Source organism: Epinephelus fuscoguttatus, linkage group LG16, assembly GCF_011397635.1.
Source record: "Epinephelus fuscoguttatus linkage group LG16, E.fuscoguttatus.final_Chr_v1".
In the NCBI taxonomy this organism is placed as follows: domain Eukaryota; kingdom Metazoa; phylum Chordata; class Actinopteri; order Perciformes; family Serranidae; genus Epinephelus; species Epinephelus fuscoguttatus.
This window is the reverse complement of record NC_064767.1, coordinates 34,963,454-34,987,702: the sequence shown is the minus strand read 5'-3', so window position 1 is coordinate 34,987,702 and position 24,249 is coordinate 34,963,454. Positions and strand designations below refer to the sequence as shown.

Below are 24,249 nucleotides of genomic sequence, written 5' to 3'. Positions count from 1 at the left end.
TCGGACTAGAACCGCTGCTCTTACGTGTTGAAAGGGGTCAGTTGAGGTGGTTCAGACATCTCATCTGGATGCCTCCTGGGCGCCCTCTGTTAGAGGTGTTCAGGGCACGTCAAACTGGTGGGAGGCCCCGGGGCAGACCCAGAACATGCTGGAGGGATTACATATCTCTTCTGGTCTGGGAACGCGTGAGCTTGAACTCTGGTTTGGCATAAACACACACAAGTGCTCAGGGCATGCTGCTCATAGATGGAGGCTGTTCATATATATAGGTTTTAGCAAAAATGCATGTGTTTTAGAAGTACTGAGCCTGTGACTGGATAAGTGTCATTTTTTATATTGCATGAGTTGATATAATTTTGCTGTTATTAAAGGTTGTCTACGACTTCAGTTCAAGAAAAATGTTTGTCTCTTTTAGATTCTCCGTTTAATTTGGAGTTATGCAAGAAAAAATGAGTTTGGATATATTAAACTGGCCAACACAGTGTGTTGCCAGATGACGTGTTCAGCTTTGCTGTGGTGGGAGAGAGGGAATGCCAATGCAGTGGGATTCTTTACTGAAATGAATGACAGGCTGCTTTTCTTCATGCTGGGCTAATGTTGGCTTTAACATGGCCTAAGCTTGCTTGATGTTAATAGGACATTTAAATGGGTTATCACCCAAGAACGTGAAGAAAGAATGCTTAACAACAGTCCAGACTGTAGATCAAATGCTCATTCTAACAAAGAATAAGACACTCCGTCTCTCCCTCAGTTACCTGAAGCTCCTGAGTAACTTTGTACCAATTAAACACCTGTCCCATTGACATGCCTTTCAAAGTTTGTCGTGTTTTATCTCACCTCTTTATAAGGAGAGGTCACACCTGTGTGAGAGCTTACTGTGTGATGTATGTTTGGGACCGGGTGCTCCTCTGCTGACGAGGCCCGGCTGCCCGCCACAGATAAGAGCCAGGGTATGCATCAACTACGTGTGTGTGTGTGTGTGTGTGTGTGTGTGAGAGAGAGAGAGAGAGATACAAGTTCTGCCGCAGTATGTGTCATACACGTTGTCTGGCCAGTGTGTGATGCATCGTGTATGACACTTCTACACACACACACACACAGACACACAGACACACACACACACACACACACACAATGCATATCCATAGCTGTGTGCATGCCTAATCTACTCTGTGAGGAGATGCATTGCCAGGCAGTGTATTATCTGGACTGTGAGACCTTCAGGTTCATCCCATCTTTGCTGCTGCATGACTCAAGTGTCCCTGAAATGGTTTCATACGGAGGACTTAGCACTACTGAATCGAAAAGTCTCAGTTGGTAAAATCAAACCAATGTCATTAAATGGTCTGAATGATCTGACTTGATCCATTGTTTTGTTCAAGGTTGAACCCACTGACGTAAATCTTGTTTGACATTCACTCTGTTCCTGTCTTCAGATGAGGTGGCCGCATTCCTCAGTTATGTAAAAACTCTAGACTACCAAGAAAAGCCAAACTACCAGCGTCTCAAACAGCTGTTGGCCACTGTTGTCACAGGAAGACTTGACCTCTCCATACCACAAGGACCTGCAGGGGAGTCAACCACAAAGGCACAAGATCCCCCCACCAGGGAAAAGGTGAGAACAACAAGGTCAGGGGCCTAGTATCAAAGACTGTCTATGTGAAGCTGTCTCAATTTTAAAATGGCCTTCTCATGTATACACAAATTGCATCCACATGAGCTTTTCTGTGTCATTTCACAGAGACCCCTCTGTCCACAGTGAAACACCTGAACAACATAAAAACAGCTTTATCTCTTCTTCATCGACCTCTTTTCAGCTGGCAAGCAACAAAACTGCACTGTAGAACATCTGATAAAGAGTGAGAAAGAGAGTCCAGCTGACTGAATCATTATTACTATGATCGACATTTCAAATGAGTGATCACAGAGAAAGTTAGAGGCTACTAAAGGTGGTTTTCTTAACTTAACTACCACTCAGGCCCAGAGCCTCATGTCATTGGTTTGAAAAAGTCGCGTTTACCCTGTACACACTGAAACACAAGCTGGCACTTCAAGATTCGTTTGCTCTGAAGATTGTTTTTATGTCATATTTTGTGTCAAAGTGACGAATGGGAACAACTTCCTAAAACTTTTGTTAGCTGTGAAACAGGCTGCGATGTAAACAGCGTCAGTTTAGTCCACTGAAAGTTCTTGATTTTGCCACCAACGTTAGTCTATGTGTCTGACAGCTAATAAGATAAGTTACACCTTGAGAAATAATGGTGTGGCAATGGCAAATTTGAGAGTGTCAGTGGCAAAAACAAGGTATTTTATTGGATGACATAAACTGACGGCGTACAAATGCCCTGAGTGTTTACACGTCAGCCCGTTTTACAGCTGCCAGAACACTAAATACTGGATTGATTTAAAAAATTGTTGTTCCCAGTAGTCACTTAGACAAAAATATGGGCAAATGGGGACCACTTTGAAAAATGTTGGACTTACCTTTTACCCGGCTGAATTTGGACGTACTTTAAACTTTGAACTGAATCAGTATATGTTGCAAGATCGCTTTCAAACAGTCTCCTTAGATTTATACATTGAAATATAAGATTGCACTGGTTACTACTCAAGCTAATTTCTTTCATTTCAAACAAAAGGGTGTCATTTACAGTTATGACTGGTTTAAGCTGCCTCCCAGATTAGCTCAAGTCAAAAAGTCACAAAACACATTTAGAATGGTCTCTTTACCACCCTGCTATGACAACGTCCCCACCCTTATCCTCACATCTTGAGTGAGTCCTCTCGAATCAAACAGGCTCACACAACACTGCTAATCATGTCATTCTTGGGCAGGCCACCCAACTATGGTATGGCTACCCATAAATATTTACCCCCTGTGACAGTAGCAGAGGTTCAAACATTGTTTGATGTCATCCTGTTTGCCCCTGTCATGTACTACTCGTCAGCATCAGCTCTTGTTAATTCAGCCATAATGGCAGCGAGGTATGAAAGTCAAATTAACAGTACAGCACTGTGTACATGCCAAGCCTTACAGCAGAATCTGAAGAGATGGCTGTATTATTAGCAGGACAAAAATGCTGGTATTAACCCATAACTTGTCCAACAATAAAGCCCTGTCTCCACCAAATACTTTCAGTATTGTACCTTTGGAACCAAATGTAACCACAGACATGAGGCCCGTTTCCACTGAAGAAGTTCCTGGTACTATTTGGGGGGCAGGAACTACCACAGGAACGTCCTCTCAACTGCTGTGTCTCCACTGAGAGTGGAGTCGGAGGAAGGTTCCTGTAAAGTTACCAGGCTCTTGATGTGATGTAATTGTTGCGCAACCATTTTTGACCAGGGCGACGTAGTGGCGTAGGGACGCTGTTAGCTATGTCTGTAATAACTCACTAAGCTCACAAAGTGGCCCGTGAAGAAAATATTTTTTCCAGCGGATGTCTTAGTTACAACATGATTGAGCTAACTGGAGTAGTTTCATGTCATATCTGACAACAGGAGGCTTTTAACAGATGACGTCCTGATGTTAGCTTTGCTGCTGCTGTTAGCTGTCCCTGTCAGCTGATGCTTTCTAGACATCGTGATTTCCCAAAACTGAATAAATACCACACATATCAACACAAAACTGCTTTGCTAGCTCAATCATGTTGTAACTGAGATATCCGCCGGGAAAAAATGTGTTTTTCACGGACCGGTTATTGAGTTTGTTTACATGGCAGCGGAAGCTATATGAACGAACTAACCCTCGTCTGCTGAGTTTTAAAAATGCCGGCTATTTTGTTGCTTTCTGTTCACGTCACATCCCTCCTTGAGTATATCCAGTCAGCACCAAGTAACCCCCAAGCCCCAGCCAGGACTCTCTCGGGGCCGTTCTGAGTACCTACTCTGATGCAGGGACTTTTTTATCCCCTGTAAAAGTTCCGGAACTCTGTCCTTCGGGGGTGGTTCCTGCGGTGGAGACACGCACCAACGGCCCCAGCCCCGTAAATTTACCCCGAAGTTCCTGCGGTGGAAACGGGCCTAATGTATCAAGACCCTAAGTCCGTTTAGCGTTTCCACTGCAAACCATACCCTTAAATGTGGGCAGGGTTGTTGTCACTCACTCCTCCATCCAGCACTTGCAGTATTTCCTCTTTACCAGTGGTACAGATGGAAGTCTACACCGCAATTATTGTCTACAGAATGAGGTTTCAAGCCGACATTTTCAGTACAAAACAGAACAGGCTGCAGTGAGAGTCTCTCTTGATGGGATTTTTAAAAATAGTGGGTTTGTGCATTTAGTCCTTCTCAGGCAAGCTCAGTGTAGCCAGAGGCCACAGGAACAGTGCTCTGTGACTTTTTTCCCAAGTGAGGATTAGAGTATATGCAGTTCACATAATATGGTTGACATTAATATATATTTTTAAATGCTTGAAGATCCACTCATCAGTAAAAGTGTATGTCATCCATGAGAGACAATAAAAAATGGAATGGTCAAGGTTTATACATTTAAATGTAAGGTGTGCTGATGGATTCATGTCATCAACTCATGTACTGAGTATCATTACAAGTAAATGTTCCACCTTAAAGTTGCTGGCAGTCGGCCCAGTTAATTAAATTATGTTGTGAGAGGGAGAAAAACATCATTTCATTTTGTAGATATAGTTTACTAATGTATGTTAAACTTAACATATAACCAGCCACAACTCAGCCCTGAGCAGAGTGACTGTCCACTATTGACCAATCAATGGACTGCAGTGTTTCTAGCTCCACCTTTTATAACCAGATCTGTGTGCTAGGTACCTCAACTGAAGGTTAACCAAAAACGGGGATGGTATGGTTCCATGGTAACATCCGCAACTTTTCACAGTGGAAACAGAAGAAATGCATACCAACCTGAACTAAACTGAACCGAACCGTACCGGACTGCTTGGTGGAAACAGGGCTGTATATTAGGATAAAATTATGCAGATATTATGATGCCACAGTGAAGCTGATCTTTGACCTTTTGGATATGAAAAATCATAATTTTATCCTGATATACATTTGTGTCAGATTCCATCACAGTTATTGTATGAATTCTTGAGTAATGGCCAAAAACATTATTTTGAAGGGTCACACTGACCTTTCACCACCAAAATCTAATCACTTCATTCTTGAGTCCAAGTGGATGTTTGTGCCAAATTTGAAGAAACTCCCTTTAAGTGCTCCTGAGATATCGCATTTGTGAGAATGAGATGGATGTGAGGTCATAGTTACCTTTGACCATCAATATTTAATCAGTTCATTGTTGAGTCCAGGTGAACGTTTGTGCCAAATTAGAAAAAAGAAAATTCCCTCATTTTCATATCCAAAAGGTCATCATAATGGCATCATAATGTTCTACAAAAACACTTTTCTGCCCATTATTCAGGGCCGTACCTCAGGAACAGAAGGGGAGACATTTGGTCAGATTATGAATTGGTGACACTAATCTTGGGTGCCCACCCTGAAACTGGCTGATTGTATAGATCTTCTCTGCTGCCAGGTTGAAGATGTGTGTGATGCACCCATGTTTTAGAATTAGTAGCTTCTTTGCAGCAGCATCCATATTTGAAGCATTGCCCGCTGCACATATATGGATGTAAACTGCAACTTGAGTGGCTGGTTGAGGCATACAACTGTGAGGCTGTAACTGAGTATGGAATATAAAGTGGTGTGTAATGTATATATGGTGTTGCCTAGTGACAATATGTTAATGTTACTGTGTGTGTGTGTGTGTGTGTGTGTGTGTGTGTGCTTGCTACATAAAGTGTTAACACTTATAAAGAGTTTGAAGCATTGGCTAATAGGTTTTTATTTAAAACATAAATGCAGTCAGTCAGTGGGGGATATTTTATTTGAAATATTTTTGCATTCAGTGAACATTCAGCAAATCCAGTGTTGGTCACAAAGAGTCCTGTTTCTTGAGGGAGAAACGTGACAGCAGTAGGGAGAGTGCTCCTGCCCTCCGATGAGTATGTCAACCAGGGGCTGGCAGGTCTAAAGCTGGAGGAGGACTGTGATTCCCCTCAAATTCACCAGAATCACTTCTTGACCCCTCGGGCCCAGCGAGTGCCCTCTCAATGGCCCAATTTGAAGAAGTTGATGACACACACTTTCCACAGCACAGGGTGTCTCCAATTATGCTCCTGATTTCCTCTCCTCTCCTTGTGTCATTTAATTTCCATGCTAAAGTGCTGGCCAGTTTGATCCCTAGTTAAACAGAAGTGGCCATTTACTGGCGGTTTAGTGCGGAGAGTAAATGTCAGCAGAGATAAAGGCCATTCAGCGGGCATGTTCACTGAATCATTTGCCACTAGTGTTGTATAAATATATTATTATTTTACTGATGATTATAGTGATGCAGTGAGACAAAGTTTCATTTAAGAGAAACTAGTCAAACAAAAACCCTGCTTTTAGTGTCATCTGATAAAAGTTGCCATACAAAAGCAGCTATCACTCGTTTATTTTATAGAGATATTTAAAACACATGGTAACACAGCAGCACCTGATACATGAATACAGCTTAATAATGCCCGTGAGAGATCGGTGGAGCAGGAAGGATATGAAAATATGCAGCTCTAATTATCCATCTTCATCTCAACAGACAGCAGGACGAGCCAGAGGGTGCTCCAAAGCCAAGGCTGTGGTCACAGAGGTGGATGATGATGATGATGATGATGATGATGATGATGATGATGATGAACAAGAAGAGAAGATGAAGTCTAAACCAGTGCCAGCTCGCTACATAAGAGGACCGCCCCTCAGTAAACCTCAGGCACAGGTGAGGTCTCAGACAACACAGGGTTCATAGACATTACTTAGCCACAAGGAAAAGATCCTCAATGAAGATGGCAGTGGTGCCTACTTGTAATCTTTGCCAGTTAAATTGGTTCCCTGTATATGGTTTGGGGATGGCCCTGTTTAATAGTTTTGGGAGCAGGTTTGTAAAATGAAAAGGTGGATCACTCTTCCTCACTAAAGAATGACTCTAAACTTGAACAAACCAAGGCTGCTAGCAACTAGGTGGAAACCCTCATGTTCAATTTGTAAATGGTGAAATACTGTATTATATATATAAACTGCTGTTTTATGTTTGCTTATAGAAAGAAGATGACAGGGTTTTGCCTGCTGCCAGATCACTGAGGCCAAGGCGTGAACCTGTGACTTATAACGAAGATAGCAGTGAAACTGAGGAGGAAGACGGAGAGGAAGAAATGGAGGTGGAAGGCAGATCCAGACCCATTCCTGCATGCTACCTGAGAGGCCCTCCAGTAGGCCCCAGAGCTCAGTCTAAACAGGTGTGAGGCCAAGACGCCATAGCAGCCAGGCTCCTCGTATGACTGCTTTTAATTTGCTGTGTGTATTAACACTTGTTTATATGGCTCCAAACCAAGCACTTTATTGCTAGAAAACCCTCTATAAAGATGTTTAAAAACATTCAGACTTTTTGTTGTGATTCAAGTATTCAGTTGCCAATCAATCGTTCACATACAGTAGAAAAAAAATTGTTAAGGTTCCTGCCAGTTGTAAAAGAGCAAACACTTGAATTACCTCTTCAACAGAAAACTAAATCCAAATGGAGCGGCAGAAAATCAGATGACCCCAGCGTGACCCCAGAGAGATGGGAACGACGACTCCACTCACAAAGGAGAAATCACATATTGACAAACTGTGATGTCAAGGAGCAAGAATACATGGGCTACAGAGAGAGATGGGATGAAAGGCTGCTACCTCCCTGTGAGTCTGCCAACCAGGGGTGGATGGGTCGAAGGCTGGAGGAAGACTGTGGCTCTCCTCCAATTCACCAGAATCACCTCTGGACTCGTCAGCCCCACAGAGTGCTTCACCACAGAACATGTCACAGCCATGGACACTGTTGCCACAGCGACCTCAGTTGCGAACACAGACACTGCTTTGGTGATTGGAAAGGGTCTGCTGCCAGGGGTCCGGAACAGGATTCTGCTCCCACACAGAGGAACGGACTCTTTTCCTGGTTTGTCTTTCTGGGCGTCTTCCTTTTCCTGGGTGCTGCTCTCGGTGTTTGCCAAAGTGCATATAAACCTTTATGAATGAGAGAAACTTTCAGGCTAATGATAGCAATGCACTGATAGTAAAACTCTGGGCCAACACCGATGTTTAACAATTAGGCCAATTGCTGATACTAGTGGGGGTTTTTTTGTTGTTGTTGTTGATATTACGTATTGAGTCCCCTCAAATTTTTGCAGGCTTCTTTTGGGATTGTTACAGCCTGAAATTGCAAAGTTGTGCAGAATTCAGGGGGACTGGCTGAATTTGTGTTCGCTATATCCTGGAGGGACTGTTTATCTCCTCCTCTTTGTGTCAGGGAAACAAAGCAATCTTCATTAAAAAAGGTCTTGAACTTATTCAGCCTTTTATTACACCTTTGAATGAGCACAAATTCATGAAATATCTTAAAACATAGTATCTTTATCTCTTTTATATTGTGAAAACATCAACGCATTTCTGCATCCAACAACTGTATTTATTCAAGTATCTTGCCAAAAACAAAATTTCACAAGACTGCATTTGAACACATTATAATAATGTTCATTTTTACTGAATAGAGCTTGAACACATCACAGTGTTAACTAGCTCTCATCCTGCTGATTTAAACATGGACTTATTGTACGCACTATAGCATTATTAGGGAAACAGGGTGCTTCAATGACACATCAGTAGTGAGTTTATTGCGTCCTTTGGTCCCAAAGGTGTCCCAGGGAAAGTCTCTGTTCATCTCAAACTCAGGACGATGTTAGTCTCAAGCCCCGCTTTTTAGCCTGCGCAAAATTCATGTGACGTAACAGTAAGACTTTGGCCACTGCCATCGGTTTAAGTCATTTTATTTGCTTGTAGGTCGGTGGCAGTCTGTGTGGCCAGTATCAGCCATTGCATTGACTGATAGAGGGGTGCATCCCTTGAGTTGCAGCACTATCTTCCAAGCTGTTTCACAAAGTTGAGACAGTGCTGACAGGAACACAATGTCCTTCTCAGGACTTCTGGGCCGCCATTTTCACAGTAATAGGCTGCAACAGAAAGAGAATCCTCAGTTTATGCAGCTTATTTAATGTTCATCATAGTTAAATGTGGTATGGAAGATCGCTTTGTTTAAAAAGTTGAAGTGGCTCTTATTTCTGACTGGACAGGACATGAAGGACTCCCAAACGCACTCCAAATCCTATGCACAAATAAAACTGTCTTTGAATCAATGGCATGCTGTATTCACAGATATCACATACTTTACTTACTCCTTTATCACACAAGGGGTAGTGTGAGTGCATGCAGCACATTGTCATGAACACACTCAGCCTCCTCTCAGCACAGAGAAGGTTACATGATGTATAGAGCCTTGCTAATTAAGAATGCTGAATGTCTATTGACTTTGCAGCGAAGGCCTTTATGAAGCACTGAAGGCAGCTGTCAGTCACACTGTGAGGTGCACACGTACCTTGCTGCAGTAAGGACACTCTCCAAAAACAATGTTGAAGCTCTGCCTGCTGGAAGGGAGCGCTCGCAGCCACTGAAGGAAGGGAAGGACGGAGAGGAAGAAAAGACCACTTCATCAAACCATTACCTTGGATCTGATGTGTCAGTGTCAAGTGACGAGAACGCTTGTTTCAATATACACTCATTAATGCACACTTTAAGGGTATATTCAAGATTATCTGACAAGTTGAAGCATTTTGAGGGCTTTTATGTGGAACTTTAGAATGTCCTCCTGCCACTTTTTCCAGGCTTTAAAAAGAGATGTCAATCCGCTTAGTCTCGTTGAATACAGACGGTGTATAAACAAAGTAATCCCTGCTCAGGCAGATGGAGCTCATTTCCTGTGTCGTGAAGCAGCACCAGTCCACCTTAACAATCCCTCTCTTTACCTCTGAGTGCCGAGCAGAAAGCCCTGTGTGTGCTGTGACTCTCACTCCACTGTCAGTATCAGAGCTAATAGTGCAGTCCACAGAACACTAAAAAAACGTTCATCCCCAACCTGAAAAGGACCGATGTCTTTTCTTTTCCCAACAACTCGGCTCTTAACGGCTGCATTCAAACATCAGTGACCTGGCTCACGTCAACATTACACCAGTGACATTGATTTCTTTATTTATCTGTGACAAGCAGATAAATGGGCTGGTAATGACATGGGATTCATGTGGTTGTCTCCAGGCGGAACTTAAAAGCTGTTCTTTGAACGTAACATGATAAAGCCACACTCAAATCGGTATTGAGCGCGAGTTGCACATGAAAAGACTCTTTTTTTATATAATTTATATATTTATATATATTTCTACTATTTAGAACAAACCAGTTCAGGTCATGTCCGCTCATTGAGTAAAAGATTATTCAAATTATCTTTGGGTTTTCTCAGACTACAACCACTTTCCCGCTGGACAAAAAAGCCACTAACACCTACAAACATCTGGCTTCGGTCTACAATGGGAAAGGTTACAATCAGCATTCAATCCAAGATCAAATGACTGCAGTAATCAGAGGCATTTATCGGCGCCACCATAATTTTCGCCTCCAAAAATGATGTCCGTCTCTGTCAAAGCAGTGCTTGTATATGGTTCCAAATTAGTCGGCACAGAGTTTGAAAGAGAGACTGAATATGTAGCATATAAAAAAGAAGTTTCCACCATTATCACTGGCCTCTATGCCGCTTTCTACTGTTTACTTACCTCGTCTATCGGCGCATTAATGATGTCGATGCGACACACCATATCTATTATTTTCAGTCTTAGTATGTCACATATTTTCAGCATTTTTAAAAACCTGTGTGTAGCCACTAATTTTTGTCGAAAACAGGGTAAAGAATAAAAAACAATAATAATAACAGCTATTCTAACGCTGCCATCTGTGAAGATACTTAGAATCTCCTCTGACCAGACAGCACCGCACAAGTCTCCACAGAAATGAGCTTTTCCAGAGGAGACTGGTGTCAAACAGTTACATCATTTGGAAAAGGGATGCACATAGGGTTGCAACGCTATGAGATTTTCATGGTACAATAACTGTCAGAAAATATCACAATATCACAGAATGATTGTTACCATCTGCCAGAATGATCCCGAAAGGAATTAAAAACAGAAGGGTTCTTTTTGGTTAAACAAAAGTTTTATTACTATATTTGAAATTTGAAACTATTTTTTTGATGGAAGTATGAATAAAAAGTCTTCCTTTTGAAAATAACTACTTGTAACTTGCTAAAAGAGTCTGAGAAGTCCGGGGCTGTTCATAAACATTCAGAACGCTACAGTTTATTCCACAATACTGAAGCTAACCCTTTAACTTATTCTTTAGCATCTCCATTATCTGTAAAGTTATTTTACCATGCTGAACTGAAGCCCTCAAAGTGACACCTCTGTGTATTTGGTTTCATGACTTCAGTTTTTCATAAATATGGAAGCCCACTGATGAGGAAAAGGAAATCTGTAAATGCTCCCCACAGAGCCCTGTGTATGTCTGTGATGTTTTTAATCACAGAGTGAGGACATTTTGGCAGTTTCTCATTTTTTTACAGGCCTCTTTGAGGGTTAAGTCTTGGTTTTAAAGGTCTAGTGTTTAAGACTTATGGAGATTTAGAATCTAACAGTAAGGACTAGTTGAGACTTCTCCTTGTTAGAACTCATTGTTCAGGAGGGTTTTACCGGGATCTGAATTAACCTCAGAGCTCTCTTCCTCTCCTAAACAAACAGACCAGATGATTTAAGCCGGTAAAAACACCAGATAAAGCAGTTTCACGTTACAAATCAGTGTTTCTTCTTTACTCTTTGGCACGTCGCAGACTGTCCATTTGCCCGGCAACTGCTAATGTGTGCTCACCTCATTTTTGATCCAGACACTTAGCAGACTTTCACCTTGAGCCAGATTATACACAGAATTATGGACCAGGTCACTTTCACATTATGAGAAACAGTGGTTTTCACACACTCTCGTCACGGAGGGGCAGCTAACTACAGTGGTCAATGCGAATGGCCATGAATGGAGCTGATGTTTAGCTGGTCTGTGCTGTGCTACTGTGGAGACACAGCAATGCAACATGGGAATCTCTGTAGATGAGGACACGCTCCCTATGGAGATGAACATCTCATTCTAAAGTAAGGAAAACACAAATTCTTATTTTCAGGCAATAATAAACTTAAGAAATGATGCATATTATATTATTTTATATTATATTGAGCAAAAAAATGTTGCAGTGTGGATGTCTTTCACAGTTCCAGAGGAAGACAAAAGGATTGCGCCGAGTCTGATCTCCAACCGCCCGACACAGGTTACACACAGAGCTGAAGGACCGTCTCCCGAGTGTTAGCACAAGCTAATTAGCAGCAGCAGCTAACATCCAACACCAAGCTTTTAAAAGGCTTGACTCTGTTGTTAAACTTACTAATAACCCAAGCTATGTGATGCTAGAGCTATCAATTATATGTGTCATTACCTCTGCGTGTGTGTGTGTGTGCGTGTGTGTGTGTGTGTGTGTGACACGGACGCTTGTTTGTCTGAGTTAAGTGTTAATGTGTGAGGTGAATCAGTAGCTCAGTGCTATTCCACTTGGTAGCTGTAAGCTAGTCTATCGTGGCTCAGTGAGATGGCGCCTAGGTGTGTTTATAAAAATGCACTGTGACGATATAAACATTTCATACACCAGATGTAATGAGAACCTGCCAATGTGCATTCAACCCGTTTATATGAGTCAGCTGTTACTGTTTGTCTTTGTTACTGATACACCAGAGAATTACACAGTAACATCATTTCTCTCTCTCTTACTGTTAACTACAATTTAATACTGATTAAAAAAAAAAAAACTCCCTCCCTCTTTTTCACAGCCTAATGTCAGCAGGTATGGAAGAGTCACAACTGATCTTTGTTTGTAGTGATGTCAGTTTGATTTGTTTGGTCAGAGCTATGGAATATTAAATCAGCCATATTTCCTCACTAAGTCTACGCCTTACTTACCCTCAGGTGTTCATAAACTACAGATTATGCATTTCTTTTTAAAATACAAAAATGTGAAATTATTGGTAATCAGTATTGCTTGAAAAAAATCCAGATCAGTGCATCCCTAGATATGGGTCCAAGGATGCGTGTGTGTGTGTGTGTGTATGTGTGTCCATACCTCATACAGACAGGCCTGGTGGAAGGGTTGGCCACAGCGAGGGTCATTACACACCTGATCAGGGATCGCAGCTTCAAGACGGTAGGAGTAACAGATCCCACACTCAACGCTGAAGCTCTACACACACAATGAAATAAATATTCAGCATGCTTTCTCACGTACTCCATGGCTACAGATGCTTAAGATTTGGACATGTCCGCTGTAACCACTTAGTGTAAAACAACTAGTCTAGTTAAAACTCCAGTGCTGACATCACCCTGTAACACCCCGAGCTTTGCCTCTCTCTCTGCAGTCCCACCGTCACACACTTTTCTCTCTGCTCTCGTTTGCATTTTGGCATAATGAGAAGCTCCTGTTTTTCTGGAGCTATCCATTAAGAGAGAGGATGGCAGGTAAAAAAAAAAAAAAAAAATCAACATCTGGTCAACTCAACTTTTTTGCACTCCTCTGAATGTTAATGAAGCCGAGGCATTAATCACCGCAGCGACAGCGGATAAACACGACGCCCTTTTAACCCATCCGCGGAGAGGGGAGGGGAAAGAACGAGTGTTAAAAAAAGAGAGATAAATGGTTTTGCGTGATTAAAGCGATTTGATAGTGCAGAGAATTCTGCCATCTTTGTTATTCTAATGATCTTTTCTGTAAACAACCCAATTAAAGGAGAATTTGTGCCCACCTCATGGAAAAAAACAAAACACAGAGAGAAAGAGAAATATGGAAATAAACAGAAAAATAGGCAGTAGCGTATGTCCGCCCCCTTATAACTTGAAGCTCAAACAGACGCACAAACAGGAGTATGCATGCATGGATGTAAACACACAGAGCTCCTTGAGGTAATCGTGATGGGAATGGACATGTTTGAAATGGAAAGGGGGCAACTGTGTCACATACAGATTTTTCGTGGGTGGCAGGTGACGGGAATTCGATCTCCAAAACATCCCGGAGGTTGTGCAAGACGCTGGAGTCCAGGTTCCTGCCAGCAGACCACAGACAGCTCCTTCACACACTAATTAACCACATGCAAATGAGCCTGCAAAGACACTGGGGGATGATTAGGAGACTTTCACCATTGGTTTAAAAAAAAAAAAAAAAAAAAGGAAAAAAGCACAAGCATTGCTTCAGACTGAACAGCGGTGGAGGGAGATTTTCCTCAGACATGTCATGCAGAGAGGCAAATGTTAAAACCTGTGGTGAAATTAAAAATATGGGCTTTACTTGAAAAATTAGTCTTTTTTTCTTTTTTTCATCAGAGTGATAATCAGTCGTAGAACTGGTATGCATGGTTTATAATGCTGAAAAAAATAAAAACAGGACTGGGCGATATGTTCAAAGTCAACAAATCCATAGAAAAGACAAAAAAGAACCAGGGATGTGTCTACTACCAAGTACAGTGTGTGTACTGAAGCCTGATGTATCTTATTCCTCTGTGCCATTGATGTGCATTGTTTCAAACTATTGAAAACACATCAGTGAGCCACACTGTTGCACTGGCTGACATGTTCCTTCATTACCATGAACACAAACTGTAGTTTTGTTTTTTTGGCTGAATCCTACCCTCAGGCAGACCCAAATACTACAGCACCAAATGTGGATTAATCCGCATCAGAAAATAGTCCCCAACAAATGTACTTTATCTTATGTCTAATTAAAAAACTACAGTGAGCAGAAATTACTGAACCTTTTTCAGAAATGAATCTACATATTTGTAACTCGTTTTTACAGCAGCATTTATCCATGTTTTGGCAACTTAGGGACATTCACTTTAAGTTGTGTTTTTGGCAACCTGATGCATGAAGGCCCAATGTTCACTCTCCTTTCACCTCTGTTTTGGTCTCCACCAACCCCTGAGGAAAAAATATCTGTCTCTGTAGCTGCCTAATGCTCTACCATCTGGTTGCTAACTTGTCTGCAGGTAGCATACACTGGGTTTATCAAAGCTATTAACTGAAAACAGCTGCCGCTGAAGGCCGGTTTATAGTTGTACACAGGCTCAACGCAGAGCCTACACATAGCCTATGCAGGTAGCCTACACCATTGTGAGCATTTATACTTGTTCGGTGGTGTGCCTGTGTTGCTCTTTAATTTCACCACCACAGTGTAAGTTGGCGATGGGGTTTCTATGCCACTGTGTTGAGTTTCCTTGATTCAACTAACACATCTACGACACACCTAAAACATGGCTTGAGAGCAACACTATTAAACCAAAGCGCAAAATTCATTTCCATTATCTCACAAGGATCACAGACAAAACAGTGAAGCATGCTAGCATTATTAGCACAAGTCTAAGGCATTTTACATACCTTAAATTAGCCTAGTGGCTGGCAGTTTTCCTCTTCTCACATGTTATGATATCAAAAAGCAGCATTTAACTAATGTAACGTCACAAAATTCAACTCAGAACAGTTGTCTTGTACTAGACTCATTTTCCTCACAAATACAACATGCTAATGTTAATAGCAAAAGCCTTTGACATTTTACATCGCATAAATTAGCCTAGCAGCTAGCGGTCTTTCCTCGACTCATATGAAGCCAGGATAAATCACACAAGACCTCAAATACTATTCTGAGGGGGCTTTACTGTCCTCACAATTTATTGTTTCTTATCTGTGAAATAAAAGAAAGGGAAATGGTTTTCAGTGTACAAAAATAAACGGGAGGTCTGTGCCATCATGACGTGTAGTTACACGTCTGGGAAGGTACATGACAGGCTACGGCGTAGGCTTCTACGTAGGGTACACGTCTTCACAGAGCCTACAATGTAGGTATGGCATTGAGTTGATGCAGATGTATACACCACGCCACAACGGAAAGGTTACTGTCTGAGAAACAAAAAGGAATGAGCTGAAAGGTGAAAACAAGGTGAAACACTCCGTAGAACTGAGGAAAGCAGTAGTCTGGTGAAAATTATCTGTGGGGTCATCGATACGAAGGACCCTTTCACATTACATGTAGCCATCTGGCACATTGTTAATATGAAAATATAGATTTGTGCAGCTTTAATGTTGTGTATCTCTAACAGGAACCAATGGTCTTGGGGCTGAGAGCCACACAGAGGGTAAGACATTTAGAAAGTATTCAGAAAAGAAATATATTGCTGGCTTTGATCTTTTCATGTGATTTGTTGACAGTAATGGAAAATCCCATGAAACAATGAAACTGATGTATAGTGATCCACATATATATAATCTATTAAACTATTCATATGTGTAAAACCTTAAATAAGTCATTTTTTTTTTTTTAAATTTACAGCTTAAAGACATTGAGACAACAGGAAACATTATCATTCACTAGAAATTAATAATATCAAAAATCATCAGGATATGATTGCTGAGAGTTCAAATTATTATATTGTTTTAACTTAAGATCCAAAACCCAAATAGGAGCTTGCTGATGCAGAGAACCTTACCACAAGTGCATATTGGCGTTCAGCTTATTCCTCAGCGGAGTCACCACTGCAACAACATAAGAAAGGGAATTATTTGGCTTGGATGTAAACTGTGCCGCTAATAAAAGCCTTCAATTTGATTTCAAGCACCTGCAGATACATTATTATTGTATATAAGCCCTGAGAAAATTAGACTGTCTTAAAAAAACATACTCTGCATACCCTCAAACGCCGTCTCTTATTTGACAACAGCCCTGTTCACCACAGACAGCGGCGTCACCACTGTCAGATATGAACCATCATTGCTTCCTCTGTTCCACAGGGGAGCTTTGTCTCCGTGCAGCACTCATCACTTTCACTATTTGTTATTCCTACATGCAAAAAGCAATATTTCTGCGCGACCCCTCGTATTTGAGGGTCGCCGCCTGCCTCCCGTCTTGGTGGCTGAAGTGTGTATGTGTTTAATATCTTTTGAGTTGCATTGCTAGGCAACAGGCTAGGAGTTGCATGACCTTGGGTTTACAGAAACAATGGCCGACAATTGACGGGGACTTAAATAGAAAGCTGAAGCCGAAGCTTGCAGGCTGGCTCCGGTGTCTGCGGAGAGAATGAAAACTTACCGCTCTGGAAGCAAGTCTTCTGACATGACAACAGACAACAGGCGACACAACCAGCCTGGCTGAAGTCCAGACATGTAGAGATCACTGAAAAAGCAGTGCTATTCCTTTTTTCATTCACGCCTGATGGCTTCTCACTGATCTGATCTGAATAATGGTGAGCACAGGCTGAATTTGTTCTTTATTGCCTGGGCTGATCCTCGGCTGGCAGATTATCCTGTGAAAACAGGCATCTGATTGCAGTGATATGGGCCTTATGAACACGCTCAGGACACTGTCATTCCCATTAGTGATGAAGCAATTAATCATTTTATTGATTGGTCCAACATTTTAATTAACTGTTTACCTAATCTAAGAAAACATTTCAAACATGCATGTTCTAGTTTCTCAAATGTGAGGATTTGCTGCTTCTTGCATTTCTCTTTGACCAATATAAATGGAATATTTTGGGAGGTTTATTTGGATAAATCAAGTATAAAGACGTCATTTTGTGCTCTGGGAAATATAGTGGGGCATTTTCAGTATGTTCTGACATTTTAAAGACTACAAAATGAATCAATGAAATGATCAAAGTAGGGATGTCAGTTTCACTTAATTTTGCTTTCAATAGCCCGACACCTGTTAACTGGTGAAATTTTTAGGAAAAGCAAAATGACATGAAATACAATCTTAGTCTGGCCTTCCACTGACTCAGTGAGCTTTAGCGTCACATTTCAAAGTGCTATCCATTTAGAGGTGGTGACATTTTAATTTTGTGGTGCCCTTTATTTTATTTTCTGTTGGCTTTGCTGACAAACAGCCAGCTAGCTGCGTTAAAATGCAGAAACATAGTTCCCACTACCCACCCTCCAGTCTCCACTGGTTCCTTGGTCGCGCTGCACTGTGCACTACCTGAGACAGGAGGAAGGATGCGCTGCTGAGTAAACATGGTGGCCACCCTCCGGTCTCCCCCCAGCTAGCCCTGGTGAGTAAGCAGCTTCATTTTGAGTCGCACCACTAGCCGTACTAACACTACCAACAGTGCTAACAGAACTAACAGTGCTAACAATGCTGAAGGGGGTTTGCAGCTCAAAATTGAGCCACTTACTCACCAGTTTAACCTGGGGGGAGAGCAGAGGGTGGGCACAATGTTTCCACACCAACATTGTTGTCAGGACAATATCACTAGGGGTAATCGCTGAATAAGCGGTGCAGCTAGGTAGCTCCCGCCAGACCCAGGTGATGCACAGTGCAGTAAACTGAAGAGTAGCAAATTCACCTATAGACCGACGTAACTGGTTAAAACTATTCTTGGCAGTTGACCAATTAATGGTTAACCTTTAATCCCTAAATAACATTATCAATTAATTAGGTTAAATAACCAGAGTTTCACAGTGCGACTACATGCTCAGTCACAGCAAAATTTCTGATCTAAAGCAATTATTTTTCAGTCATTGGAATTGCAGCAATCTGTACAGATCCACTGGCAATATTGCATCATGTTAAATTTCAGTGGACTTAAACATGTTCATTTGCTCAGTTTAGCAACAACAAACTGTCTTGATACCAAGGGCATCATTTCCACAGGGGAAGGGATGAATATACCCCCCATCACTTTTCAAATCCCAATTTTGTCCCCCCACTTTTACTGTTTCAGTTTGATTTTCTAACTAAAATCTCACTGTCTGTGAGGCTGATAAAAATCCAGATAAAGAAACGTTCATCTAAGTCGTCTTTGAGTGCTGCAAACGTTATTATGAAGCTTTATGAGAAGTGCTTGCTGGCTTTGACTCTCAGGCCACATAGATGCTGTCCTAACCTTGTTAAAGCTCTATATACATATATATATACGTATATATACAAACACACACACACACACACACACACACACACACACACACACACATACACACACACATCACAGCATACATTTTTTGATTTACATTTCTATTCATAATAAAAGAAATGCAGAACTGAAAATTTATCAAAGCTATGGTGGCAAAGGACAGTGGCCCTGAGACAAGAACAGATGGTTAGCTTGTTTATTTCACTCTTTTTTATTTTTGTGCTTAGAGATGTAAATACAGTGATAGCCTCCATCGATGAAATAAATCTAATTTTCGGTGTTGATAAGATGGAAATTTACGCCCCATATGTTTTTATTCTTTTGTTAGATTTCTGGAAAGCACAAAGACCAACATCATTTTAATGTGTCAAGTGCTCTGTGAAAATAAATGTTTCTGATTGAGAGACATCATGTCATATTAGGTGTGTTGCATGACCCACAAGTGCTAACTACTGTACAACACCGAGCTGCCATTTCATAACATGGTGGATGAATCACTTTCTGGTGTTACCAGTCACTTGCTTACTGTCAGTCTGTCAGTTAGGTTGAAGTTTCATTGGTGACTTTGGTGACTATCATGTCAGTGTGTCACCTCAACAACAACTGGTTGGAGGAAGAATAACAAACTGTCTTCTAATGAGGCGAGGAATTCCCATGCTATAATACAGTGTGTTAGTTTTGGGTGTGTAATAGTGCAGATACACTTCTGATGCGCTTGCACAGCCTGAAAACACACTTTCATGTGATGCCATGTCTCTGGGGTCCTACCCACCGTGCTCAGCTCCCAGCAGGCAGCACTCTGGCAGCATCTTAGGGTGTCTGGGATCCAGCTCCACTTTGATGGATACGTTGTTTCCTGCACACACAGATAGGGATATGAAATTTACTTTTTCAGTACATGGGTTGATTAGTGATTCTATATGTGTGATATCTAAATATATATGTATATGATGCATGATCAACATCAACCTGTAAAGTATATTATACTAGGTCATACAAATCAACTGTCCGACTTGTCTTTAACTGTGCTGAAATCAATGTTATACAGTACCGATAGCAATCCGCCTCATGGTGTCAGACCGGCTGGGTTTCTCTGGCTCCAGAATCCAGGTCTTACTGTCAATCTCATCCAGGACGTCCCAGAACTCGGTCAGGGACTCCAAAACCAGCAGAAACTGGCTGTGGAGCTGCTCCAGAGTACTCTAACAAACCAGACCACAACAAGCACAGGAGTCACTTATAAAACCACAGAATCAAGAGGTGCTCCAACCACAGTGAAGCTTCTGTTACTGAACAAAATGTGTCCAAACTGCAAATGTAATTTCCATTACTGTAAGCTAGTAGAAGTTCTGTTCCAAACTTTATATTCATTTTCAAATAGATTTAGAGATAAAGGTGTGTAGTAACATGTTCTTTCTTTCTAAAAGTTGATGAGAAAAAATATTTTAATTTCTTGTCAGTGACTGAGGTACGGAGCTGGAGCAAGAAGCTGATTAGCTTAGCTCAGCACTGGACTGAGAGCAGGGTGCAACATCGAGCCTGGCTCTGTCCAAAGTTGAAAACATTTCCTACCACTACATCTAACTTAATCTCATGTTTCTTGTTTGATTAATCTGAAACTAACGGATATAAATCTTCTCAACTCACTCTCTGAGAAAAAAATAAATAATGCTTGTGGCTCTGTAAGGCTGTGCTTTTAGTTAAATAAGAATGTTAGCAATGATACAATGATAACTTCTTGATTCTAAGCAGGCATTATGTTTACCATGCTGAAATTTAGGGGATACAGAAGTCAGTAGGATTGATCCTCTGGGAACCATTGATGTCCCTAACAAATTTCATGGCATCCCTCTTATATTTGTTGAAATATTTCAGCCTGGGCCAACATGGTGAACCAACCAACCACCACCTGTCATTGCCATCCCTAGAGTCTGCTAGCATGGCTACAAATGCCAAACAGTCTCTGGTTCAAGCTTCTCAAATGGGAGTTTTTGCTGCTTTTCCTTGTTTGACTGATAGTAAGATTAATGTCTTTAGCCTGCTGACCTTTATTTAGACAAAGTAAAGTTAAATACACCAATCAGCCACAATGTTAAAACCACATGTAACAGGTGAAGTGAAAATATACTGATCATCTCATTACAATGCAACATTCTGCTGGGAAACCTTGGGTCCTGGCATTCATGTGGAAGCCATTAGACACACACCACACACCCAAACACCGCTGCAGACCAAGTACCCCCTCTTGTGTCAATGACACTCCCAAATGGCAGTGCCCCAGCAGGACAATGTGCTAATTCACATTGCAAAAACTGCTCAGGTATAACCTGAGGTACATGACCAAAAGCTGGAGGCGTTTACCTGGCCTCAAATTTCACCGATCCCGGTTTGATCGAGCATTTGTAGGACCTGCTGGAACAATTCTGATCCATGGAGGCCCCCATCCACAATCCACAAAAACTAAAAAAAAATCTGCAGCCAAGGCCCTTGTGCCAGACACCACAGCACACTGCCAGTGGTACAGTGTCCATGTCTCGACAGGTAAGAGCCAAGTCTGATCATGGTGGGACCTCCTGGGGGTACCAGCATGTCCGGCAGATGCTCGATCAGATGGGGATCTGGGGAATTCGGAGGCCAGGTTGATGCCTTGAGGTTATTTCTGAACAGTTTTTACTACTATATTGTCCTGCCGGGGGGTCAGTTTCATCAGGGAGTGCCATTGCAATGGGGGTTTGTGTGTGTTTGTGTGTGTGTGTGTGTTGGGTCTACAGTGGTGTTTGGATGGGTGGTGGTGGGTCAAGTGGCACCAACTGAATGACAGGATACAAGGATTACCAGCAAATATTGCTGTGTACCAAGATGATCAATGTTATTCATGTCACCTGTCAGTGGTTTAAATGTCCCGCTGACTGGTGAACGTCTACAATATGCGCACTCTAGAAAACCATACATTTTTCTTTTTTTTTTATGTACCAAACTATTAATCGATTAACCACAAGACATAACCACCAAATTAATGATAATGAAAGTAATCATTTCCTGCAGAACTACAATGAAGGTTGAATTAAGCTAACTGAAGTACAGATTGCCTCCCAGCATGGAAACAGTAAACTGTGATGAATGACAGAAGGGCAAAGAATCCTTTTATTTCATTATTAGATTACGATGACAGTGAAATATCACAGTGTGAAGCAAAACATTTTTGTTTTTGATAAGGTAACTTGAGTGAAGAATAAGTACAGATAGCTATTGACCAGTTGGTAAAAACTGTGACAACTTAAGGCACACACACTCATACTCACACACACATACAGAAGAGAAAGGGACGCTGATAGAGGTGTCGAAGACCAATACAGATGGAATGAGAGGGAAAAAATTAGGGGGAAAAAATGAACCAAAAATTATGGGTCATTGTGCCAGCACAGTGCACACAATTAAGCATCGTCCAGGTGCTGAGAGCCTCAGCAATTACAGCCCAATTAATGCCAGTGGCATGATTACGGTTACGGCTCAGGATAACTACGCTAGGCCCAGTTCAGAAAGGGAAAAAAAAGGAAGAAGAGCTGGTAATTGAATTCTTGCTGTATCTGTGAGAAGAACATGAGTGAGAGCGGAAGGCTGTAAGGAAGTATGAAAGACACTGAATCTGAGCTGAGATTTGCTCCTTGGCCATCTCAATCAGTCCTCTTTATCTATTTATGCTATCTCTGAATGACCTCAATTTAGCTCTTAAAAGCAGGCAGGCTGGAAGAATTCACTCCTCTTACATGGATTCCTTTAAACTTTGTAAAGGAATTAAGAATTATTCATTCATTTTTGTAGAAAATATTGCTACTGCTCTCAGCCACTCTCACGTTTTTAAATCACAACACAGTCTGGAATTTCATAATGAAACACATGGTTGTCTTATATATATATTTTGTATTATAGTACGATATGTCGACATTGCTTTATTCTCCATACATGACATGAAGGCAGCTAAGAACAAACACAATCATGTAAAGTGATTATTAATTAGGTCTTAACAGTTTGTCAGTGAATGTTCCCTGAACTGTAGTAAAGCCTGTTGGTTTGCATTAATGAACAGATCACAGAATGGCTGCTGATCTGAAAATTATTAGTATCTGACATGGCTTATGGTATTATTTAAAGAATTCTTAATTGCATTAACTATATGCTGACAGTCTGATGAATTAATATTAGAAAAATTGTATATTTACAGTATATTACAGTATACTTACCGTTTTTATGAACCACCACTTGTGAACCACTGTCTCACTATCAAGTTAGATGTATAGACAGAAAAGGGGAACTTTAAAGGTTTGATCTCTAAATTTGTGTATCATTATATGTATTAGTAAATTTACCTATGACTTACATTATAGTATAGTAGTAGTATTTTTTATGAAGTGGCTAACAATTATAATATTAATTACATAGCATTTACAGCCCCCTACAATATGGGATATATTTAATATATCGTCTATGTGTTTGGAAAGGGAACTGGTTTGGTACTCAAGCTGCTCTTCGATTCTATTTCTTTTTCCTCTTGCTTTGCTGTTTGTTATGATCAAATTTGTGTCTTTTTCTACTGAGCCCTTAAAAAAGATGTCTGTTTAAGTATATTTATTTTTACTAAATGTCAAAAACCTACTTCCTCTACTCAAAACACTGTATACTCTTGACATAGTTTGGGACTAGATCCCAAACTATTTTGTTGTTACAGCTTCTGTTGTGTTTCATATTACTAATAATACTTTGAAAACCATTGGCTTCAGCTGAACTGATGGACAGTATATGAAGACAGACAACATGACAGCTCCCCACAAGTGAACCTGAAACATCTTGATGGCCCCCCGGTGATTAGCTGCAGTCAAGGTCATAAAGCCCGCCCTCTCCATGTTAACGGATGGGACTTGGGTCAAACTAAAAACTCAAACTTCACATCAAATTCATTTTTGCAAGGATGGTTTGTGTTATTTAAGGTCTTTTTTATCATGCTGTTGTAAGTTCAAGTGTTCGTTCTTCTGATAAGTTTGGTTTTAATTTGTGACATGATTGATGACTGTGTTAGCCAGTTGGTGGGCTCAGATTCAGTGGTGCTGCTCACAGTTGGTCAGATGGGTCTATGAGTGGGAAAGTTGATACCACGGAGATCACTACTGTGCAGACTCTGGCTCCGAATGATGATACCAGAACAAGATGGCAGCAGCAGCAGGTTTTTTTAGCTTCACTTCTGTACCGAAAGGGTAAGTGGAGATGGGTCGTCCAATTTAATACACAGTCTATG

General features: G+C 41.2%; 2 protein-coding genes across 3 annotated transcripts in view; one reads left to right on the top strand and one right to left on the bottom strand.

Annotated features, from left to right (window-relative positions):
* vrk2 (VRK serine/threonine kinase 2) overlaps window positions 1–8,390 on the top strand; it is a 40,045-nt gene extending 31,655 nt beyond the window's left edge. For both annotated transcript variants that reach the window (XM_049600625.1, XM_049600624.1), the window contains exons 11-14: window positions 1,437–1,615; window positions 6,611–6,787; window positions 7,110–7,304; window positions 7,569–8,390. In XM_049600625.1, coding sequence (XP_049456582.1) covers window positions 1,437–1,615; window positions 6,611–6,787; window positions 7,110–7,304; window positions 7,569–8,075 — 1,058 coding nt within the window. In that variant the 3' untranslated portion in view covers window positions 8,076–8,390. The remainder of the gene's footprint in view (window positions 1–1,436; window positions 1,616–6,610; window positions 6,788–7,109; window positions 7,305–7,568) is intronic.
* Window positions 8,391–8,541: 151 nt separating this feature from the next.
* fancl (FA complementation group L) overlaps window positions 8,542–24,249 on the bottom strand; it is a 42,451-nt gene continuing 26,743 nt past the window's right edge. Inside the window, exons 8-14 of the mRNA XM_049600634.1 lie at window positions 20,011–20,161; window positions 19,732–19,815; window positions 16,539–16,584; window positions 14,024–14,105; window positions 13,133–13,249; window positions 9,473–9,544; window positions 8,542–9,050 (exon numbers count right to left, since the gene is read on the bottom strand). Coding sequence (XP_049456591.1) covers window positions 9,015–9,050; window positions 9,473–9,544; window positions 13,133–13,249; window positions 14,024–14,105; window positions 16,539–16,584; window positions 19,732–19,815; window positions 20,011–20,161 — 588 coding nt within the window. The 3' untranslated portion in view covers window positions 8,542–9,014. The remainder of the gene's footprint in view (window positions 9,051–9,472; window positions 9,545–13,132; window positions 13,250–14,023; window positions 14,106–16,538; window positions 16,585–19,731; window positions 19,816–20,010; window positions 20,162–24,249) is intronic.